The 19,487-nt window shown below is 48.8% G+C and overlaps 1 protein-coding gene across 2 annotated transcripts in view; it reads right to left on the reverse strand.

Annotated features, from left to right (window-relative positions):
• Nucleotides 1-587: 587 nt before the first annotated feature.
• Foxo3 (forkhead box O3) overlaps nucleotides 588-19,487 on the reverse strand; it is a 93,765-nt gene continuing 74,865 nt past the window's right edge. For both annotated transcript variants that reach the window (XM_029482566.1, XM_021173587.2), the window contains exons 3-4: nucleotides 12,179-13,614; nucleotides 588-1,497 (exon numbers count right to left, since the gene is read on the reverse strand). In XM_029482566.1, the coding sequence (XP_029338426.1) occupies nucleotides 12,214-13,614 (1,401 nt within the window). In that variant the 3' untranslated portion in view covers nucleotides 588-1,497; nucleotides 12,179-12,213. The remainder of the gene's footprint in view (nucleotides 1,498-12,178; nucleotides 13,615-19,487) is intronic.

The following is a 19,487-nucleotide window of genomic DNA, read 5'->3' on the forward strand; positions in this document are numbered from 1 at the left end:
TTGCTGTACATGATAAAATATTTTATACACTTAAATGCCTAATGCTTTTTATGCAAAGAAGAAAGTCTTCAGATATCACTTTGGAGAAGTATGCATATGCTGTGCTAATCAGAGCATCGCCACACCAGTTTTGTATGTACCAAAGGTGTTGCCAACTACGCTGTCTACCAAAGAGAGTACCACATACACTCACACTCTGCAGGTTCAACAGAAAGCACCTATACAGCACCATAACTTTTTGGAAACAACAACAACAACAACAAAAATGAGTTCCACAGAAGCAGAAAAAGTTTTTTTTAAAAAAAGTTTAAATTGCCTTATCTTGTATTTCCATGAATCACTTGAAGAATTACAAACTAAGCCTATATATATAGATATATCTCACCTTGTATACTATTGCCTGTCACTCATATACTTCTAGGAAGATCAGCGTACACACAGCAAGGTTGAAAAGAATCAAAAGATATGCACGTTTCACAAACAGTGCCGTTGGACCAGCTGGTGCAGACGTGGTTTGTCGATCTCACACGCATGCTACATGGCTCACCTGTAACTCCATGTCTTCTACGAAGCGAAACAGGCACACATTTCTCTTTTCTCCTTAAGACTAAACCCATTCGTGGCATTTGGCAACGAGCAGAGGCTAAGCTGATGCTTTCCTGAAGAGGCCCTAGTTCCTAAGAGCAGAGACACCGCCTACCGCTGATGGCGAGAGACCACAGCCCCACTGAGCAGGCCACTGAGGAGTGGGCATCAAGGTCTCCACCCACAGACCACCCCCTGACTCAGAACTGGAAACTACTGGGTCAGATGCCTGGCTCTGTTTGCTTCGCCTACACATAGTTCGGTCCTGGACGGGCACGCAGGGCAAGCAGTTGTGCCATTGTTCAGTTTTTAGAAAAGGATAATTTTCTACCAAATAAAAGAAGGAATACCCGCCCCCCCCCCCCCCCCCCACCCGTTAGTTTATGCAATGTGTTAAGTTTGTGGGGTCCCACAGGCTCAAAAGCTTGTGATGCTCAAGGCCAGACTGGGAACTGATACAACACTTTCCTTCTGCTTTTAAGTGTGCTAGGGAAAGGACAGTTAACATTTTCAACAGAAAAATACTGCAGGTTACTGTGTGTAGAAAACTCAGAGGGTCAAAGGAAACAAACACAAAATGACACTTAAAATATCCCCTAAACCATCATGATAGTAAAACACTACGGAGTAGCCAACGGGGTCCCGGTGTGCTCTGAAGGAGTGGGGGGTGCTGATGGGTGCTGTCCACGCTGGCAGGTCACTTGCAGATGAGTTAGATTTTGCATACGTTATAGAGTTCTGTTCCACGGGTCAGGGCTTCACCCAGGGCCAGGGCTGCTAACAGTCTCTGCTGGGTTAGGGAAGCGGCGTGGGAGTCTCAAAGGTGTCAAGCTGTAAACGGATCACTGTCCACTTGCTGAGAGCAGATTTGGCAAAGGGTTTTCTCTGTAGGTCTTCCGTCAGTTTGAGGGTCTGAAAGAGAAAAGAAACCCAGAGTTATTAAGGGCATTCAGAAAGCCACAGGGAGGAGGGAGCTAGGGGTCAGCCAGACGCCTGCCTATCTGACCTCAGAGCCCAGGGCTGTGCACTAAGGCTACTGTGCTAAGTGCTTCAGGTTTGACATCTAAGGATAACACAGAACTGACTACCTTAATTCTTATTATAGCATCCTGAAGTTAAAAAGCCCCAAAGAAATGCGATCCTGCACTGTGGGAGATAACTGAGAAAGGCACACTAGGAGCAAAGTTTTCGGTGGGGTTTTGCTAAGTCAGGGTCAGCTAGGTACGGAATAGGGTTTAGTCTAGGTTTTGGAATGTAGATTGCTTAAGACACACAAGCTGGTCCCTCTGTGTCCTCCCCATCAGCCCAGGGGTGAGACTCCATGGGGAATCCTGGCTTTTCTTTCCACTGTGGAAGATTCAAGTGAGCTATCTTACCAATTAGATTTTTTTTTTAATATTAAAAGTTTTGAATTAAAAAAAAAAACCAACCATACAATACATATCTCTCATAGACGATCTTGTTAATAACATGATTCTGTCTCCACAGTCATCATGGAGGTTTCCCCGAGAGCACCTGAACTCAGGGAGCTCAGACAAGTTAAGAGAATTAACACTGATAGTACATCCAGAAGGGCTGGACAGACGGACGGCTCGGCAGGTAAGAGCACTGGGCGCTCTTCAGGAGGACCTGGGCTCACTTCCCAACTCCACGTGGCAGCCCACTACTGTCTACAACTCCCACTGCAGGAGATCTGATGCCCTCTTCTGATACCCTACAAGTACCACCCACGTGGTCCGCTTACATACATATATGCAACACTCCTAACACAACATAAAATAAAAATAAATAAATTTTTGAAAAAAAGAAGAAAAGTATATACTCAGAGATGAAGCTAAAGGAACCAAGCCACACCTCAGGACATAAAATCTGTTGTCTGTGGAGACCTTGCTGGCTGGCCTGGTGTGCAAAGCAGGGTTAGGCATTAGAGCAAAGCAACACCGTAAGGTCGCCTTCCTAAGGGACTGAGCAACAGAAAACTGTAGGCTCTGGCTGCACAGTGTAGAGTATCCACCACCTCCTCTTGGACTCTAAGACTCCTCCTGTGACCGAGTATCCTATCCTTTTGACTTTGGTGACAGCACCTGTGACCTCACAGGACTGAGTATTCTGTCTTACTGACTTTGGTGACAGCACTAGAGAGCAGAAGGAAGCTTGTTTTTTTTTTTATTGGTAAAAACTATAAATTGGGAAAAGAAGTCCCGTCTCTTTCTGTAGACCCCTTGTTTGTCTGAGAATTTTTCCTGGGGGGGGGGGAGTGAGGGTTAGTATTCTGTTGTGTAAAGCCACTAGACAATTTTATTTTGGCCGATGACTTTGAGGGAGAAAAAGCTAAAATAACGCCCAGACACCAGTATATGAGGACGTTGGTAGAGATGAGACTGCTCTAAGTCAGTCATCTGTGTGGGTCCCTGAAAGCATGACCCAACATGGTCTCAAAGATAAAGTCCTTTCAAAGGGATTAGGTCCCTCCACCCCAATAAGAGCTAATAAATCACAGCCTAACACCACTATGCCATTGATCAGCAGGGGACTAAGTTCCCTAATTCCCCATCCTGACTTTCTGTGCTTGCCTAGGGAGACCTGGTGAGGTATTACCTAATTCAGACCCCTCCCTGGTTCCCTTTGGTGCTAATTATTCTGCTGTGAAAACCAGTGCATGATGGGAAGATGACACACTCCATTCCCTAAGAAGAGAGGCTGAATATGGCCCACTTTGATCCTGGGGCTGGTACAGACTGGGAGGGAAGCATCCAGGGTGTAGTGAGCTACCCAACATGTCATCATGTCGTTAGGACTGGCCATGGCCTGGAAATTGGGTCAGAAGCCCCACCATAGTCCAAAGCCACACCAGCAACAATCCCCAGCCGCCACACCCCCATTCCCTCAGCAAAGCCGCAGCATCTTCTGGGAATGTCATCATTAAAAGAGGAGGCCCTAATCATCATCATTCTCCCCTTTCTGCAGAGTGGGGTGGGGCCACCTGTGACACTATGTGCTGGAGTTCCCTCCAGGGGCTCAGGCAAGGCTTCCCAGGAGGCCTGTGCAGGAAGCTGCCTCCCTGCCTCTGGGTTGAGCCAACAGGGCCAGAAACAGCTCCTACAGAGCTGCACATCTATCTCACAGCAAACCCTCACGTCACCCTTGGGAAGGTCAATGCTTTGTTTAGTTTCTCTTTGCTGTGATAGAAGGAAGAGTGTAAAGGAGCCAGACAGAGGCGAAAGAGAAACACAATCATCCCGAAAAGGCTGCGTGGAGGACTCCGGCGAACCGCGGAAGGAGCCCCTCTGACGCCCTAGCAGCCTCTGCAGCTCACGGCTGCCTCCCACCTGTCCATCATTCAGGAACCGAAAAAGTAGGGGAGCAATGGGACAGAGCCAGCCACGGCTGAGGACTCAGTGATGCCTGGATGAGTGTGAAGTTTCATGGGTTTTCTGGGCGTTCACGCTGGTTTAGTTAGCTGTAAGGATTCCGTATGGGTTGATGCTCCTGGACCTTAAAAACAAAAACAACAGCAACAGCCCCCTCCCCCAGCCAGACTTTAGGATGAAAAGAAAGCCGAGGCTGGCAGGCTTCACTGCTGCGCCTCTGCAGTCACTAAACAATGGACCACCAATTAACCGGACACGCCGTCAGGCGTCATGGTGACCTCCACGGGGAGGAGGAAGACGAAGGCCTCCTGTCTCCTAGATAAGCTTTAAAAGTTCTTTACTGAGTCAAGGGGAATGAAGTGGGAGACCACAGAAGTCAGGTGTATTCTAAAAACATCTGTGGGTGCTGTCACCTGGTGAGAGGTAGTCCCTTTGTAACCCTGGCATCTATGGGGAAGGCAGCTTTCTGCCTAGTTATCACCACCAAGTCACAGGATGTTCTAAGAGTGGGAGAGGCCTCCAAAACGACATCAAACAGAACAACCCAAGCCACTTGAACTTGGACTCGGAGCAGTAACGGTTCCCACGGCTCGTCATCCACAACCGAGTAACCTCACGACACAAAGCCGTATGTGTGTGTGTGTGTGTGTGTGTCAGCAGCATTTTTATATCTTCTTGGCAGAGAAGAAATGAAGACCCTGATACTAATATGCTATGAGAGCTGAGAAGGAGCAATGGATGGAATTCTTAGGCTCCCAGATCCATGAGGCTTAGTTAGCAACTATCTCTTGGCTGGGATTTTAATTGTCTGCCTGAACTGCAAGGTACAGTGAGGCACTGTGATCATCATGCTTGGAAACAGAGTTTCAGGACAGCCTGTAACCCCATGGTCAAACTGGGGAACCAAGCATGGAACATTCAGCATGGACAAGGAAGAGATCCTCTGATGGACAGGACGGCCTCTCAGAGTTCAGAGAACCGTTGTGCGTTGTAGACTTAATGCTTTTTTGCTGGAGCACAGAGGCAGCCAGACCCAAATGCTACACCGCACTTTGACACGTTCCTGTGGAGTTCAACTCCACAGGTAAACACAATGCATCACAGGAAAAAGCAAGGGAAACCCAGAGGCAGGCAGTATATCTGGGGCTTGGCTTCTGCACGTCCCATCCCTGGCCTACGACTGGCCATGCAATGCTGGCCAGAGAGGGGACTTAGGAGGTAACCATCTGTATAAAGCTCCATCTTGGCAAACGCTGCCATGGAGCTGTGACAGGCAGTGAGCACTCTGAGGGACAGGCAGGCAAGGAGGTTCTAATTGCAGGGGAGGGCAGGTTTGTTTGGTGACAAAGCTCTCCGGAAGGAAAGCTGGACCTTGTGAAACCAACCTGTCTGGAGGGATGGGTGTGCTCTGAGGGAGGTTTGTGCTGCCTCTTGGGCTGACTGTTGAGAGATTGGACCCCAAGAAATTAGACTCTCCCCAGGAACCTCCGGCAGGAGAGGAAATGCCCTTGAGGTCAGCCAGGGGCGAACTTATCTCCAAGAGCAACATTTACAACTGGTCAGAGACCTCGCAGGGGAGGCAGTCCTCGGGCTGCTGAGCAAAGCACCTCCTACATTCAGTTTGAACCCTAGCTCCACTGTCAGTCAGCATGCCCGACACAAGACCTGGGGAAGTCTCTGGCTCCTTCGTCCCTCTTCCCAACATGGCCTCAATGAATAATCCGCCCCCTTTGGGCTCTTTACTACCTATTTGTCTCTGATAGTTGGCTTATTGAGTTCAGGTGGCTGAACCAGGACACAGACAGTTAAGTGTTGTTAACCATGGGAAAGGCACGGATCTATACATGCTGAAAGACAGAAAGCACAGCTTGCAGTGAGACTGGTGACACACTGGGCTGGACTGTAATGTGCTCTACTCCTCAGCACGCTGGAGCTTTCCAGGTGTCAGGGAAAGCTTCCAGGCCTGGCTGAGAAGACAGAGAGAGCACCTCAAGAGCCTCTGGTTTCCAGGACACTTTGACGCCTAGACTTGTCTGCCTGTCCCGTTGGCTAGCCTCTTGTGCTGAGCTGACAAAATGCAGGGAAACTGAGAGAAGCAGCAATCTTCAAACTTCACAGCTGAGGACAGAGAGCTGTGGCAGGAATCACTGAGGCTAAAGAATGCAGAGGACAGCCTGTCTCTGCCTTGAGGGATGGCAAGAACCTCTCCGTGCAGACGGGACGGCAAAGCTGTAGACTGCATATGCAGTTGATTCTTAGAAGCTTCCGACTCATAGAATAATATGCCAAGTTGGGATTCTGGTCTTTTAAAAGAACTACTTTTGCCAAGTGTGGTGACACATGCCTTTAATCCCAGTACTAGGGGACAGTGGAAGGCAGATCACGTGAGTTCAAGGATAGCCTGGTCTACACTGCAAGTTTTAGGCCACCTACATAGTGAGATCCTGTCTCAAACACAAACACCACCAGCAAAACCCAAATCAACCAACCAAAAGGAACTACTTTCTGAGAGGATGTGGTGGTTGTAGGAGTTAATCACCCTCAACTATTGTACCCCAAAGTTTAACTGGCAAAGACCTGCGGGATCCTCCACACTCTCCACCACTCTCTCCTGGGGGTCACCTTGGGGACACTCCGTCCAGCCTGCTCTCCTCCTATCTAGGTGAGCCGCTGCACAGCCCTTCACTCTGCCTTCCCCAGATGTTCTCCACCTGTGCCTTACATCTGGCACAAACATCAAGTGCCCAGGATGCCTACCCACACTCTGAGATCCCAACACTGAATTCCTTGAAAGCAGGAACACTCGCTATTTCAGGAGCATCGCCTTAGACACAGAGTTTGCTCTCGAGCAGCACAAATCCCTGTGACTGAAATACAGTGTTCCCAAGGAGAGCTTAAAGTAAAAACACAAAACAAAACAGGTTCGCATGAAGCCTTAGCTAAGTGAAGGAGCCAGGCTCTTTGAGTGGCCGGCCCCTACTTTCCTCCCTGCCCACCGCAATCCCCAGGGTCTTCCTGATGCTGCAGGCTCTAGGACCTCCCGCGCCCAGCAGAGTCTTCAGCTTGTGGAGCACAAGTGCAGATTGATAATGCTTCCCAGGAAGAAAACTCCTGTTTCTTGTAAGATGCAACTGAGTAAAAGGGGCATATTAACAGTCAACGGACTCTCACCCATGGAATCAGTCTTCCTGTGTTTCTGTACACCCCACCATATAAAGCCCTCAAATCCCACCATTAAAGGTCTTGCTGCTCAGTCTCAAGCTGCTGTCACAGGAAGAGATCCACCATCTACAGAAGAGAACTGGGGCCTTGAAGAAATGTTCACAGACCTAAGCCATGACCTGAATAGTTCCTATTTACCTTGCCTGGGTGTGACCCTGGGGTGAGGTGGGGTGAATTATGACAGCATGCAGGGTGAGACACTCACGACCTCCTGAAGGTGGGTGGAGTGGAGACACCACCTCACTGAGGGGCCAGGTCCCAGGCACAGAAGATGGTTCACCAAAGTCCTCTTTCCTCAATGACAGCTAGTGTTCCACCTCCACCGCCTAACTGGCCCATCAGCACATTTTTGACTATTTATGACTGTTGGTCTGCACGGCTTTCTGATCATTTCCAAACATACAAAGGATCAACGGATGCTCCAGTGAGCCTCTGGGCCATGTTCTGTACTAGAGGTCCCGTAGAGAGAGTTAGGATTTTGACTTTGAACCTAAGTCTAAGAGTGACTCTGGCTGGGGTCTCCTTGGCCATTAACTTCCCTAAGGAACCAAATCAAATACTCCAGAGATAAATATTTAGCTGGAAAAAAAAAAAAAGAAAGAAAATGTATGGGCTAGAATCCTTTCACCAGGAAGAGGGTGAAAGAATGGGACAGGAGAGGGGGGAGGGGGAGAAGGGAAAGGGGACACGGCAGCGGCACAGAAACCTTCAATCAAATGGAGACTGACAATTAGAGCCTGTTCTCTACAAACACTGGCATTACCCGGAGACATCATGACCAAAGACTCTTGCCCTTCAACAAATGAACACCATAGGCTTAAGAGGTCACTAAACAAACAGAAGATCTGGGGTTAGAGGAAGGGCCATGTCTCTTGCTGGGAGGGGAGGAGACAAAAGCAGACCAGACTCTTGTAGCCCAGCAGTTCCTCAGTCCACAGAGCAGTCCTTAGCACCGGGGCAACACCTCGAAGACAGCCTGACCTTTCAGGTGTTCACCCAACTGAGGCTTGCCAGAGCCACAGCATGGTGACTGGATTTCCTGTCTTCGTGTTATGCAAAACAAGCGACCACCAGCCCTTAGAGGTCAGACCCCCACCCCCTTGGGTGCCTGTCGGGATGGTGAGGACACGGAAGAGCCAGGTTTCTTTCCTACAAGCAGTGGAATAGCTCAGGATGGCTCTGGCTTCCAAACAATGGGAGGCAAGGCTTCTCCTACAGTGAAGCCTGACCGCAGCCTAGGGAACTGTGCGGCCTGTTAGACGCCCCTTCAGAGATGCTTTTGTTTTTTGTTTTTTGAGACAGGGTTTCTCTGTTATAGTCCTGGCTGTCCTGGAACTCACTTTGTAGTGAACTCAGAAATTCGCCTGCCTCTGCCTCCCAAGTGCTGGGATTAAATAAAGGTGTGCGCCACCACCGCCTGGCTTCAGAGATGCTAAAGGAACACTTTGGTAAGGCTTCAAACCTCACCAGCCCATGCGGCAGAATTTCTCTTTGACAGCCTCTCTAATGTGTACTCCCAAAATGGCAAGCAGGACTTTGCAAAGCCCCAGAAGGCATGTAAAGAAACCTAAACTACTGTTGGCTGTCAAGGAAAGCGGCTCCTTTCTGCAAACAGTGTAAGGCTGACTCGGTGCTTCCTGTGGTCTGCCATACGGGATCATGGGAGAAAACATCGTGCCCCACACGATGGTTCTTACAAAAGGGGGGCTCTGCAGGGGAGGTATAAACGTTTGTCCCTCTGTGTAAGTAAGCCTGGTGAGACCCAGAGACAAATGGCATGACACCATTCCACAGACCCGTCTGCGAAGCTCAGTCTTTCCGCCACAGGGACCCTGTGCAACTCTGGGTGAGCTGCAGAGGTGTTTTCACCTGCAGGTCCCCTCAGAGTAGAGCCCAGGGACAATGTGCTGAGGTGGGTGCTCATCTGAGAAACTGGCCCTCGAAGACAAGCACGAACTAAAGGAGAGGTCTTGCTGGACTGTTAACAAGAAGCTGGCATCTGAGTTCAGCCTGACCTTTGACCTTTGGAGCTCCTGAAGTAGCAGGGCCTTATTTTTATGTCATAGTAAAAACAAGTGGAAAATGTGTAACAGTGAGATTGTAGACAGGGATGACCAAGAAACTCCAGCATGCTAAGGCATGCTAAGTTATCCGGCATGGGTCTTGTCAAGCTCACGAGGGCTCACTGGAAGCCCAGACTACAGCCACCAAGTACTGTCTCCTGCTCCTGTACATGGAAAAGTCCACAAGCATGGCGGAAGGACGGGACACTACCAACACACTGAATGCTACACATCAGACTCCCAGATCTCCAGAGCCTGTCACAGAGGTTCTTCAGTAAAATGTCACCTGGCCGGGGCTGCTCCTTTAGCCTCAATGGGGCTACATGACCTTGGGTCGGCACACTGCAAACCAGTGTGGAAAAATACCAAGGCAGCAGCAAACCAGAAGGATGGGGCTCTGGAGCTGGGGAGACTCGTCAGGGAAGGTGAGGCTGAGAGTCTGCCTTTAATAAAGTGGAAACAAGCTAAGTTTCAAAGTTAAAAAACAAAACGAAACTCAACCTGTAGTACTTCTGGGGTCACACTGTGCCCATGATAGTTGACAGAATTCATTCTAAAGCAAGATGGAAGCTCTTTCTCTTTCAGGAGACAGGGCTCCCGAAAGTACCCTTTCCTCACCTCCACCCTGACGTTTCTTCCCTGACCCAAGACATACTGTTCTCGGGAAAATTTAGTGAATTTATCTACAGTCTATTTCGTTTGTATAAAGGGTCTACTATGTATATCCACGCAGACTTTAAACTCTTGACTTTCCTGCCTTAGCATCTCAAGTGCTGGGATTACCTGAGTGCTGTAATTTTTATTTATTTTGTAACCTTTATTATGTTTTACTATTATTGTGTAACTTATTTATTTTGCTAGTAAGTGTCTAACGTGTGCAAGTGTGGGCACTGGCATCTACTGTGAGTGTGGAAGTCAGGACAACTTTCTGGGGCTGGTTCTCCTCGTATGTCATGGGTTCTTGGGCTCCAGCTCAGATCCCCCTGCTTGTCTGGCAAGCACTGGTAAGCCATCCTGCCAGCCTGACTTTATTTAACAGGAAAAAAAAAATCCTCTTTAATCTACTTTCCTTGAAATGTCCTAAAAAGCTAAATAACAACCTGAAGTTCCACTGGGGTAAAATGATGAAATGGATTGCCTCCAATCAGAAATTTAGCACTAATAAAATTGAAGGCTATCATATATTTAAATCTCCCTTAACAGATTTCCATATAACTTTGATAAACACAACACCAACACACACACACACACACACACAGAGCATGCTGTTTAACTAGAAACATCCAACTGAAACAGACAAAAGCTGGTAGGGCATTTTCTCTCAGGTTTGGTGAACAGGGAAGTGGTGTCTACTTACAATGACAAATTCAACATTCTCATGTCAGAAACCACAACCACAGTCTTCCTCACTGGAGACAAACCTCAGAATCTACCTACATCTCTAAAGTCAATTCTCCATGACCCAACAGGTCCGGGAGTAACCGGCTGCCAAGGTCACTCTACTCAGCTTCCACTATGGTCTTCTCCCGGCTCCAGGCTACTAAGGACTACTAAGTGAGGTCTGGGCATCCATCGGGAGCCCTCTTGGGCCTGGGAACACTGAGATGCTTAGCCCAGGGATGCTCTGACACTCCCCTGGACAGCTACCAGGAGGGCTTCAGTGAGCTCAGGAGCTTGCTTGCTCTAGCAGACCCTTATGATACCTGCACCAGGGAGAGGGCTAACAAGGCTGGGCGGGGCTTAGGGCTGTGAGTTCCTTTTCTCTTTTGTGCAGCTTGAAGGAGGAGGTAAACAGCTTGCTGAGATTGAAATTAAAAACAGAAGAAAATGGGAGCTGAGGGTGCAGAGCCTTTCAACCCCGGGCATGTGAGGCCACACTGAGACAAACCAGCTGGCATAAAGAGCAAGCCTCCCCTCCCCAAGGCAGGAGAAGAGTTCAGGGTAGCTCGGTCTACAGCTGCATGCTGGCTCAGTCCACAGTGCCTTTTAAAAAAAACCATTTACAGAAAATATGAATCAAGCCACTTAAGACGTGTAGTCTCTGGGACAAACTGTGTGACCTGGGCAAAGTATTTAACCTCTGTGGTTCCCGGCTTGCTCATCTGTCAGTCAGTACACTCACTCAACTACCCTTGGTACGTCCGACCTGAAGTTTTACAAAACTCTTTCACACTCTTTTGTGCATCTGACTCTTACAATAGCTCTGTGGACTGGTAGGACCACTAATCCCACTGTATAAACTGAGAGAGAGAGAGAGACAGACAGGCAGACCGAGACAGACAGACTCAGGAGCTGACTGGACCTTCAGGGCCTCACTATGTAGCCTCGACATCTGCAAGTGCTCTGCCTCCAGGTGCTGGGACTATAGGTGTGTCCCACCTGCCCAAGTCCATTGCTTTTTCTCACGACATCACAGCACCAGCTGGTTCTAAACTCTTCCCACAATCCCTCCTGTCCTTTCTGCAAAGGGTCTCTGCTATCAACGAGGTGGTGATCTAAGAACACGCCATTAATGCTTTCCTAGCGCAAAACACTACTTTCCTAGGGGGTGAAGAACCATCACACAAGAGATTAAACCAGCGCTAGATGTGAGCCTTTTTAAGAAACTCCTCCGGCTGGTGTGTTTCCCTGTGACCTTTGACCTATGACCTTCCTCCCCTTTCCTTCTCTTATCATCAACCCACACACAGAGGGTAGGAGAACCTGCCTCATAGTGACAACAGAGGACGTAAAGAGCGAGCTTTTTGAATATTTGGGTGTTCTTTTTATTACTGACAGCTGTGAGCCCGGTCTTGTTTACAGGTAAAACTCTGATGAACGATGAACTGGCTGGGAGTCCTGATTGCTGCGTGGGCTGTCAGGATTGGAGTCACCTCCCCACTCCCCCCACCCCACCCATCACGGCAATGCTTTCCCATTGCATTGTGGGGCACTAACCTGCTTTGCCCATTTCCCCTTTCCTCAGTGATCCTTCAGCCTGGTACCCAGCTTTGAGATGAGGCCTGCTTAGCACCAGTGAAGTTCCCCACGTTCAAACCAACAACGTTCTGTGTGGAGATGAGGGAGTCAAAGTTAAAATCCAACCCGTCAGCATCCATGAGTTCACTACGGATGATGGACTCCATGTCACATTCCAAGCTCCCATTGAACATGTCCAGGTCCAAGTCACTGGGGAACTTATCGTGGCCCATGACGGGAAGGTTTGCACTAGCTGAATACAGTGAGGAGCCTGAGAGAGAGTCCGAGAGGGTTTGCATAGACTGGCTGGCGGGAGACTGCTGCTGGTGTTTGGCTGAGCCAAGGCTGCTGGAGTCACTCAAGCCCATGTTGCTGACAGAATTTGACAAGGCACGGCTGCCACCAAGAGCGCCCTGGGTTTGGTGCTGGTGGTGGAGCAAGTTCTGATTGACCAAACTCCCCTGGGTAGGCTGGGCAGCAAAGGACATCATTGGGTCGTTGCGAAGCATCACGTTCCGGCGGGCATTCTGGGCGGACACGGCGGTGCTAGCCTGAGACATCAAGGGGTCCGACTGGGTCATCATGACGTCGCTGTGGCTGAGTGAGTCTGAAGCGAGCAGGTCTTGGAGTGTCTGGTTGCCGTAGTGTGACACGGAAGAAAAGGTGGCCGGTCTGTTCTCCTGGATAGTCTGCATGGGTGACTGACGTAAGGAGTTCAGAGACGAAGGTCCAAACACGGTACTGTTGAAGGAGCCGGTTGGGGAGCCCAGGCCGGAGCTCTTGGCGGTATACGGGAAGCTGGAGCCCCGCTGCATGAGCCCGCCAGGAGGCGATGGCTGCGATGGCGGGAGCGCGATGTTATCCAGCAGGTCGTCCATGAGGTTCTCGGCCAGCCCATCGTTCAGATTCATGGTGCCGGCCATGTCCGTCAGCCGCGGAAGCTCCACGGTACACGGCTTGCTCACGGAGGGCGACAGGCTGGCAGAGCTGCTGTACAGCATGGGGGACAGGGGTCCATCATCGTCCTGGACGTCATCCAGCTCCGTGCTTGCCAGGATGGGTGACAGGCGGCCGCTCACGGTGCTGGCGTTGGAATTGGTGCGCGAGCGGAAGTCGGTCCAAGCATCCAGCTCGTCGCTGCTGCGGGACGTGGGGCTGCCAGGCCACTTGGAGAGCTGGGAAGGACTGTCGTCTGCCGACTCTGGGGCAGCCTGCAGGGCCGCCTTCTTCTTGGCGGCCCGGCCTCGGCTCTTGGTGTACTTGTTGCTGTTGTCCATGGAGACAGCACGCCGCCGGGGGGCCTTCCCGCTCTTTCCCCCATCGGGGTTGATGATCCACCAAGAGCTCTTGCCGGTGCCTTCATTCTGAACCCGCATGAAGCGGCTGTGCAGGGACAGGTTGTGCCGGATGGAGTTCTGTGGAGAAAGAGAAAGGACTGTGAGCGGGAAGGTCCAGTCCAAACAGACATTCGGAGTCTTCCGTTTCTAAAGAACAAACAACCTGAGTAACAAACAAAACATTTCTTATAACTTTTAGGAGGGAAAGGAAGGTACCATACACGCACATTGGGGGGGAGGGGTACCCAATTTGTGGGAGTTGAGTTTTTTGTTTTGTTTTGGTTTTGTTTTGTTTTTTTCAAGACAGGGTTTCTCTGTATAGCCCTGGCTGTCCTGGAACTCACTTTGTTGACCAGGCTGGCCTCGAACTGAGAAATCCGCCTGCCTCTGCCTCCCGAGTGCTGGGGTGCTGGGATTTAAGGCGTGCGCAACCACGCCTGGCTTTTATTTCCACCACGTGGGCCCCGGGGGCTGAACTCAGGCCATCAGGTTTGGTGGCAATGGCTTTTTTATCCACTGAACCACCTTGCCAGCCCTGCTTCAGTTTTATAGGCTAACATTATTTCTGTAAACTACAAATATCTTTTTGACTTGGTACAAAGCACCAAGTTAAGTGGAAAGGTTCATGTTGGGGCGGCAGAGACTGTCCTATGGAGGAGACCCGGAAAACAGGAAAACATTGGGGTGCTCACCTACACTGCCCAAGTTCCCAGGTAACAGCGTGCTTTCTGTAATTATGTTTCTTATTCTGCAGTTTACACTGATATGACCAGGCCACTCCCTCTCCATACTTTGCAGCTAACTTCCCAGCTCTCTGAGAAACTAGTCACCTGGGTGTCTGTTTTGTCCTTGTACTGTCCTCGGCTCTGTAAGTATAGAGCCAGCAGCTAGCTCCTAAAGGCTTCTATCAGAAAGTTTTACATGTTCCATCCAGGGAGCCCTGCCACCAAAGTTTCACAATCCACCAGGTTGGGCAGGGCAGATGTCAGGGATAAGACAGAGCAGAGAACCTCGCTTAGGACGTGCCACACTCTGCACTCTCAGGAGGGGTGGGCTGAGCAACTTCCTTCCACAGAGTACAGAAGGTAAAGGGGAGAGAGATCTGAGAGAGGCCGTGTGGCCTGGGTGACCAGAACTGATGGTAACACAGCACACTGTTACTGTGTATCCTAGATAAAACGGCAACTTTCCCATCAGTCTTTTCCCAAAACCCAAATCCCTATGAATCATAAGAAATACATGAACTCCAATTAAAGGGCATTTACAAAAAAGCCTGTTTAGTACTCCCCAGAACTGCCACAGCAACGGAGTGACCAGAAAATGTAACAATGGGAGCCAGTGCATCCTTGATGAGATCCCATCACAGAACACAAACAAACAAACACCAACCAACCAAAGAAAGCTTTAATCAGAAAAGACTTGGGAAGTCTGATGAGTATTTATAGGTCTTAGCTCATAATAATGATAAATGTTGGCTCACTATAAGAGCACTTATACCAGGGCTCCTATGTAGGGTGCTATGAGGGGACACTTGATGGTGGATCCATGTGAATTCCTGCTAATTTCACAAGTTTCCTATATATCTAAAACAATCTTCCTCCCATCAAAGTAGGGCAAACCCCCTTAAAATCCTAATAATCTGCACCTACAGTAAGGATCTTCCTTCTGGCTTAGCAGATACATCCAGTTGTCAAGGACAACCAGGCTCAGACTTATCTCTGCCACTGGCCAATCACATGGCCCCATGCAAATCATTTCATCAGTCTGCAAAAACAGCAGGTTCCCGTCTTCATTATGGTCATGATAAAATCCAGCCACCCCTCCCTGCCAGGGTGACCTAACAGTGACAGATGATAATGCGCTTCAGAAGCCAGTCACGCCATCAGCCAGCGCTTTCCTGCTCTTAGGAAGTGCAGTTCTAGAGTAAGGAGTGTTCAGAGCTGGTGCAGGCTCCCTCTAATCTGTAAAATACCTGCCATGTGTGCAGCAGGAAGAGAGCTGACAGTGATCCCCACATTTGGAATAGCACCTGCTGCCCAGATGAGTTTTTATTGGCAAGTTGAAAGATGAAAGACATTGTCTAATACTGCATATTAAATACAAACAATTCTAAAAGTCACATTTAAAAAGACTTGGCAATCATCAACTGTATTTATGTAGAAGATACAAATACATGTGTTCTACCAGATTGTTTTTAAAACACAGAAAGTCAACAGAATTTTGTCATAAGTAAATAACTCAAAATACGAAGTATTCCTGATACGTATTCCTAGTCAAGAAGAGACTGTAGTTCAGGCTGGGCCAAGAGCACCAGCCATTCTGCTGACAGCTGCCATTTTCTACAACTGCCACCAAGGCAGGTAAGACACAGCACCCGAGAACCCCGTGGAGCAGGTGTTGTCCAGGAGACGACACGCCATTTCCCTCTCATTTATTTGTTTGTTTAGAATGATGGCCAGTGTATTAATGGTTCAGAAACTGTATTTCTTGGAAACAGGATGCTTTCTCTATGATGTGGATAAGAGGCACACTCCTACCATGCATCTGGCAGAGAAGAGCAAGGCCCACTCTGAGTACATAGGTAACTCAATGTATTTAGTGAAATGTAAACACAGACTTCAGGGTGAAAAGTGAACTAGTCTGGAAGCTTTAGGGGTACAAAGTAGACACCCTCTAATTATTCCCACCCAAGTGTTCACACAAACACCAAATGCTTACAAAAATGAGCAGTCTTACACATTCAGTGATCCTGTATCTTTTAGGGAATGGTATTTTTAAAATGTATTTTCCTGTTCCTAATTCCAAACTTACTAAAAGACCAATGAAATCTTTTATGAATTTTCTGATAGCCATGACTCTACCCCCACCCCCCCCAACAACATATATGTGTAATTTTATACAATTTCAAGTGGCTAACACTATAGACAGATTCCAAGTTTCTGCAAGGCCAGTACCACAGGGAGCCAGGGCAGGGACGGGGCATGAAGACTGGCCTCCTGACCAGGCCTCTAACTGCAAAGTGAAGATCTGCCAGGTCATAGCAGTGCTGGCTACTGAACCTTGGGTTTTAAATCACTGCCTCTAACCCTCACAACTTGGCAAGGCAGCCCATCAGTAATTTTGCATGTGAAGTCTCAGGGTCTGAGACATGAAACAGCACAGCCCACCAGCTAGTGCACAGCTCTGACACCAGGGAGCAGCCAGAGCACAGCTCTGACACTGGGGAGCAGCTTTCCCAACTGTCATGCTATGCTTATCCTACAGCCCTTCACTGGCCCACAGCAGGTTCGTGAGAAGTCACCATTTAATGTCCCTGTGCAAAACATCAGGAAAAATACCCTGAGGAACATAGACACAGAGAGATAATCTTATTGTGACTTTATTTATGAAATACTTGGAAATTTATGTAGGAACTTTATAGAAAAGTATTTTGTTGTTCTTCCTAAGGAGGGATCAGTAGCCACACTGGCAGCGGGACCACCACAGGCTCTTACAGAGAGTCCGCCTGAGGAAGGAGAGCCCGCCTCTAGTGGCCTCTCATTTTAGAAGGTTATTAGTGGTAGAACACAGTCCCTGGGGCCCATTATCTATGGTGCTCAGACAGGTCTTTCCAGCTACTTTATTAAGCCAACATGAAAACAGGGCCACCATCTTGCTGAATGGCTCCAGTCCCAGCAGCCTCTCTTCATGCAGACTGGCCACCATAAAATCCATAATCTGAAGGCGGGACACTGACAAAGACCAATAACCACAGCTCACCTGTCCATTACCGTCCAAATGTCTGGCAGGGCAGAAGCCAGCCACCAATGTATTTATGGGTTCAGAAGTCCAATGGCTAGCTTTGCCACCTCAGTTTTATTGAAAACAGAAGTTAAAGAAAGAAGGCAGAAAGGAAGGGAGAGAGAGGAGAAGACCTGGGTAAACCATCCGCACTGAGATGTTCTTCTCTACACCTTCCCGAGTACCAAGTGAAAAGCAAGGTCCTGTAAGACCACAGGGTCCTCCCCAATTCAATCTCAGGAAAACCACCATTAAAAAATAACCTACTGCCTTTAATCCCAGCACTCGGGAGGCAGAGGCAGGCGGATTTCTGAGTTCGAGGCCAGCCTGGTCTACAGAGTGAGTTCCAGGACAGCCAGGGCTACACAGAGAAACCCTGTCTCAAACAAAACAAAACAAAACCCTACTGTGCTGGACTGAGGTGGTGGCCCAGACCTTTAAACCCAGCACTTGGGAGGAAGAGGAGAGGGGGGAGGGGATCTCTGAGTTCAAGGCTAGCCTTGTCTACAGACAGAATTTCAGGACAGCCAGGGCTACACAGAGAAAAAAACAAACAAACCCATATTGGAAAACAAAACAAAACAACCAACCCTCCCCAAACTGTGGCTTCCCACTAATTTATGTTACTATATAAGACATGAGCTGAATTTCTGAGGTTTTACTTTATGTGGAGAAAGGTAACTGAAGGTAATGAACAATGGTTTGACGAAACTCTAGTTCTGTCAAGTATGGGTTTTCTAACCCTACATTTATATCACACATACACTTGAAGCCCACCATGAAGTGCTCTTGGCTAGAAAACCATGCGTTTTGCTTGGCCATCCCGTCACCACAGTCAGTTACCGAGGCTGCCCAGAAGCCGCCCATCCAGACCTTGTGAGCAGCTCCTGTTATCTAGGCCAAAAAGTCTGTTATAAACTGCCACTTCTCACGCAGCCATGTTGACTTTCCTCGGCTCCAACACACATTTATAAAGCCTCAAGAAACCCCTACAGTTCGTCCAAGGGGGCAAAGCTAAGAACAACAACCCCTGTCCTTCTTGTTACTCCTCTTCTGTGATGTCGTTAATTAGTAACCACACTGGCCAACGTGACTGTGACCACAATTAGTGGCCAACCTTCCAGGAGACATGAAATAGGTGTGTGGAGGAGGCAACCTGTTGGGATTGATGTTTCAGGCATGCTGACTGCACTGTGTGGGTCACTGCCTTTGCCTGACCCACCTAGAGGACATTAACATAAAGATGACTGCACTGATTACGCTTTGGTAATTATTTTCTTCATGTAATGAACAATTTTCTGTTGCAAAATGCATTCACTGCAGAGGCTAAGGTGTCCATGACCCTTAACTATGCCAAATCATGATGAAGACAGGTGGGTTCAAAACAGGACTGGAGTCGCAAGAAGCTGCCTCGAGTTGCAGAGAATCCCACCATTCATTTAAAGAGTGGGTAGGTAGGACAGCAAGCAAGGGAAGGTAGCCATGGAAGAGACAGGCCCAGTGCTGTGATGGGGACCTCAACTGCCACTCTGGAGAAGGCAGGAGCAAATGCACTCTATGTCTGGGATCCCTTCGAGGAGGCTATGATGCGCGGCACGCAATGCTCCCTACCGAGTGCCAAGCACAAGTCTCAACAACAGATCTCACAGTCAGACTCAGACATCTCGGACCCAAGCTTACTGTTTTCTGAGCATCGTGTGCTTTTGAGTCAAAAGGTGAGAGGGCGGTGCCTTCCAAGAAAGGATCACAAACTTGTAAAAGTTTTTAGGGTGCAGTGCCAGAAACTAGACACTTGTTAGCGGCTGCTCACTGCATCTGCCTCAGCTCCTGCATCTACCTCAGCTCCTTCCAAGCCATGTTTATCTTGTGGAAACTCTGCTAACCCAGACACCAGCTGCACATGCTTTCCCTGGAACACAGAGAGGGTTTGTCTGGAAGCAACATGTGGTTCCAATTTATCTTTCCCAGCAACAGCAAGGAGAAATCTACTCACTTTAAAAATAAAAAGGTTGTGCAATTTAACTCTTAAAAGCCCTGCTTTCTTCCTTCCTTCCTTCCTTCCTTCCTTCCTTCCTTCCTTCCTTCCTTCCTTCCTTCCTTCCTTCCTTTGCAAAGACAATTCTAATTCCTCCTCCCCCTCCTCTTCTTTTTTACAAAAAGTGTAATGGCTG

The sequence above is a fragment of the Mus caroli genome, chromosome 10 (genome assembly GCF_900094665.2).
Source record: "Mus caroli chromosome 10, CAROLI_EIJ_v1.1, whole genome shotgun sequence".
Classification (NCBI taxonomy): domain Eukaryota; kingdom Metazoa; phylum Chordata; class Mammalia; order Rodentia; family Muridae; genus Mus; species Mus caroli.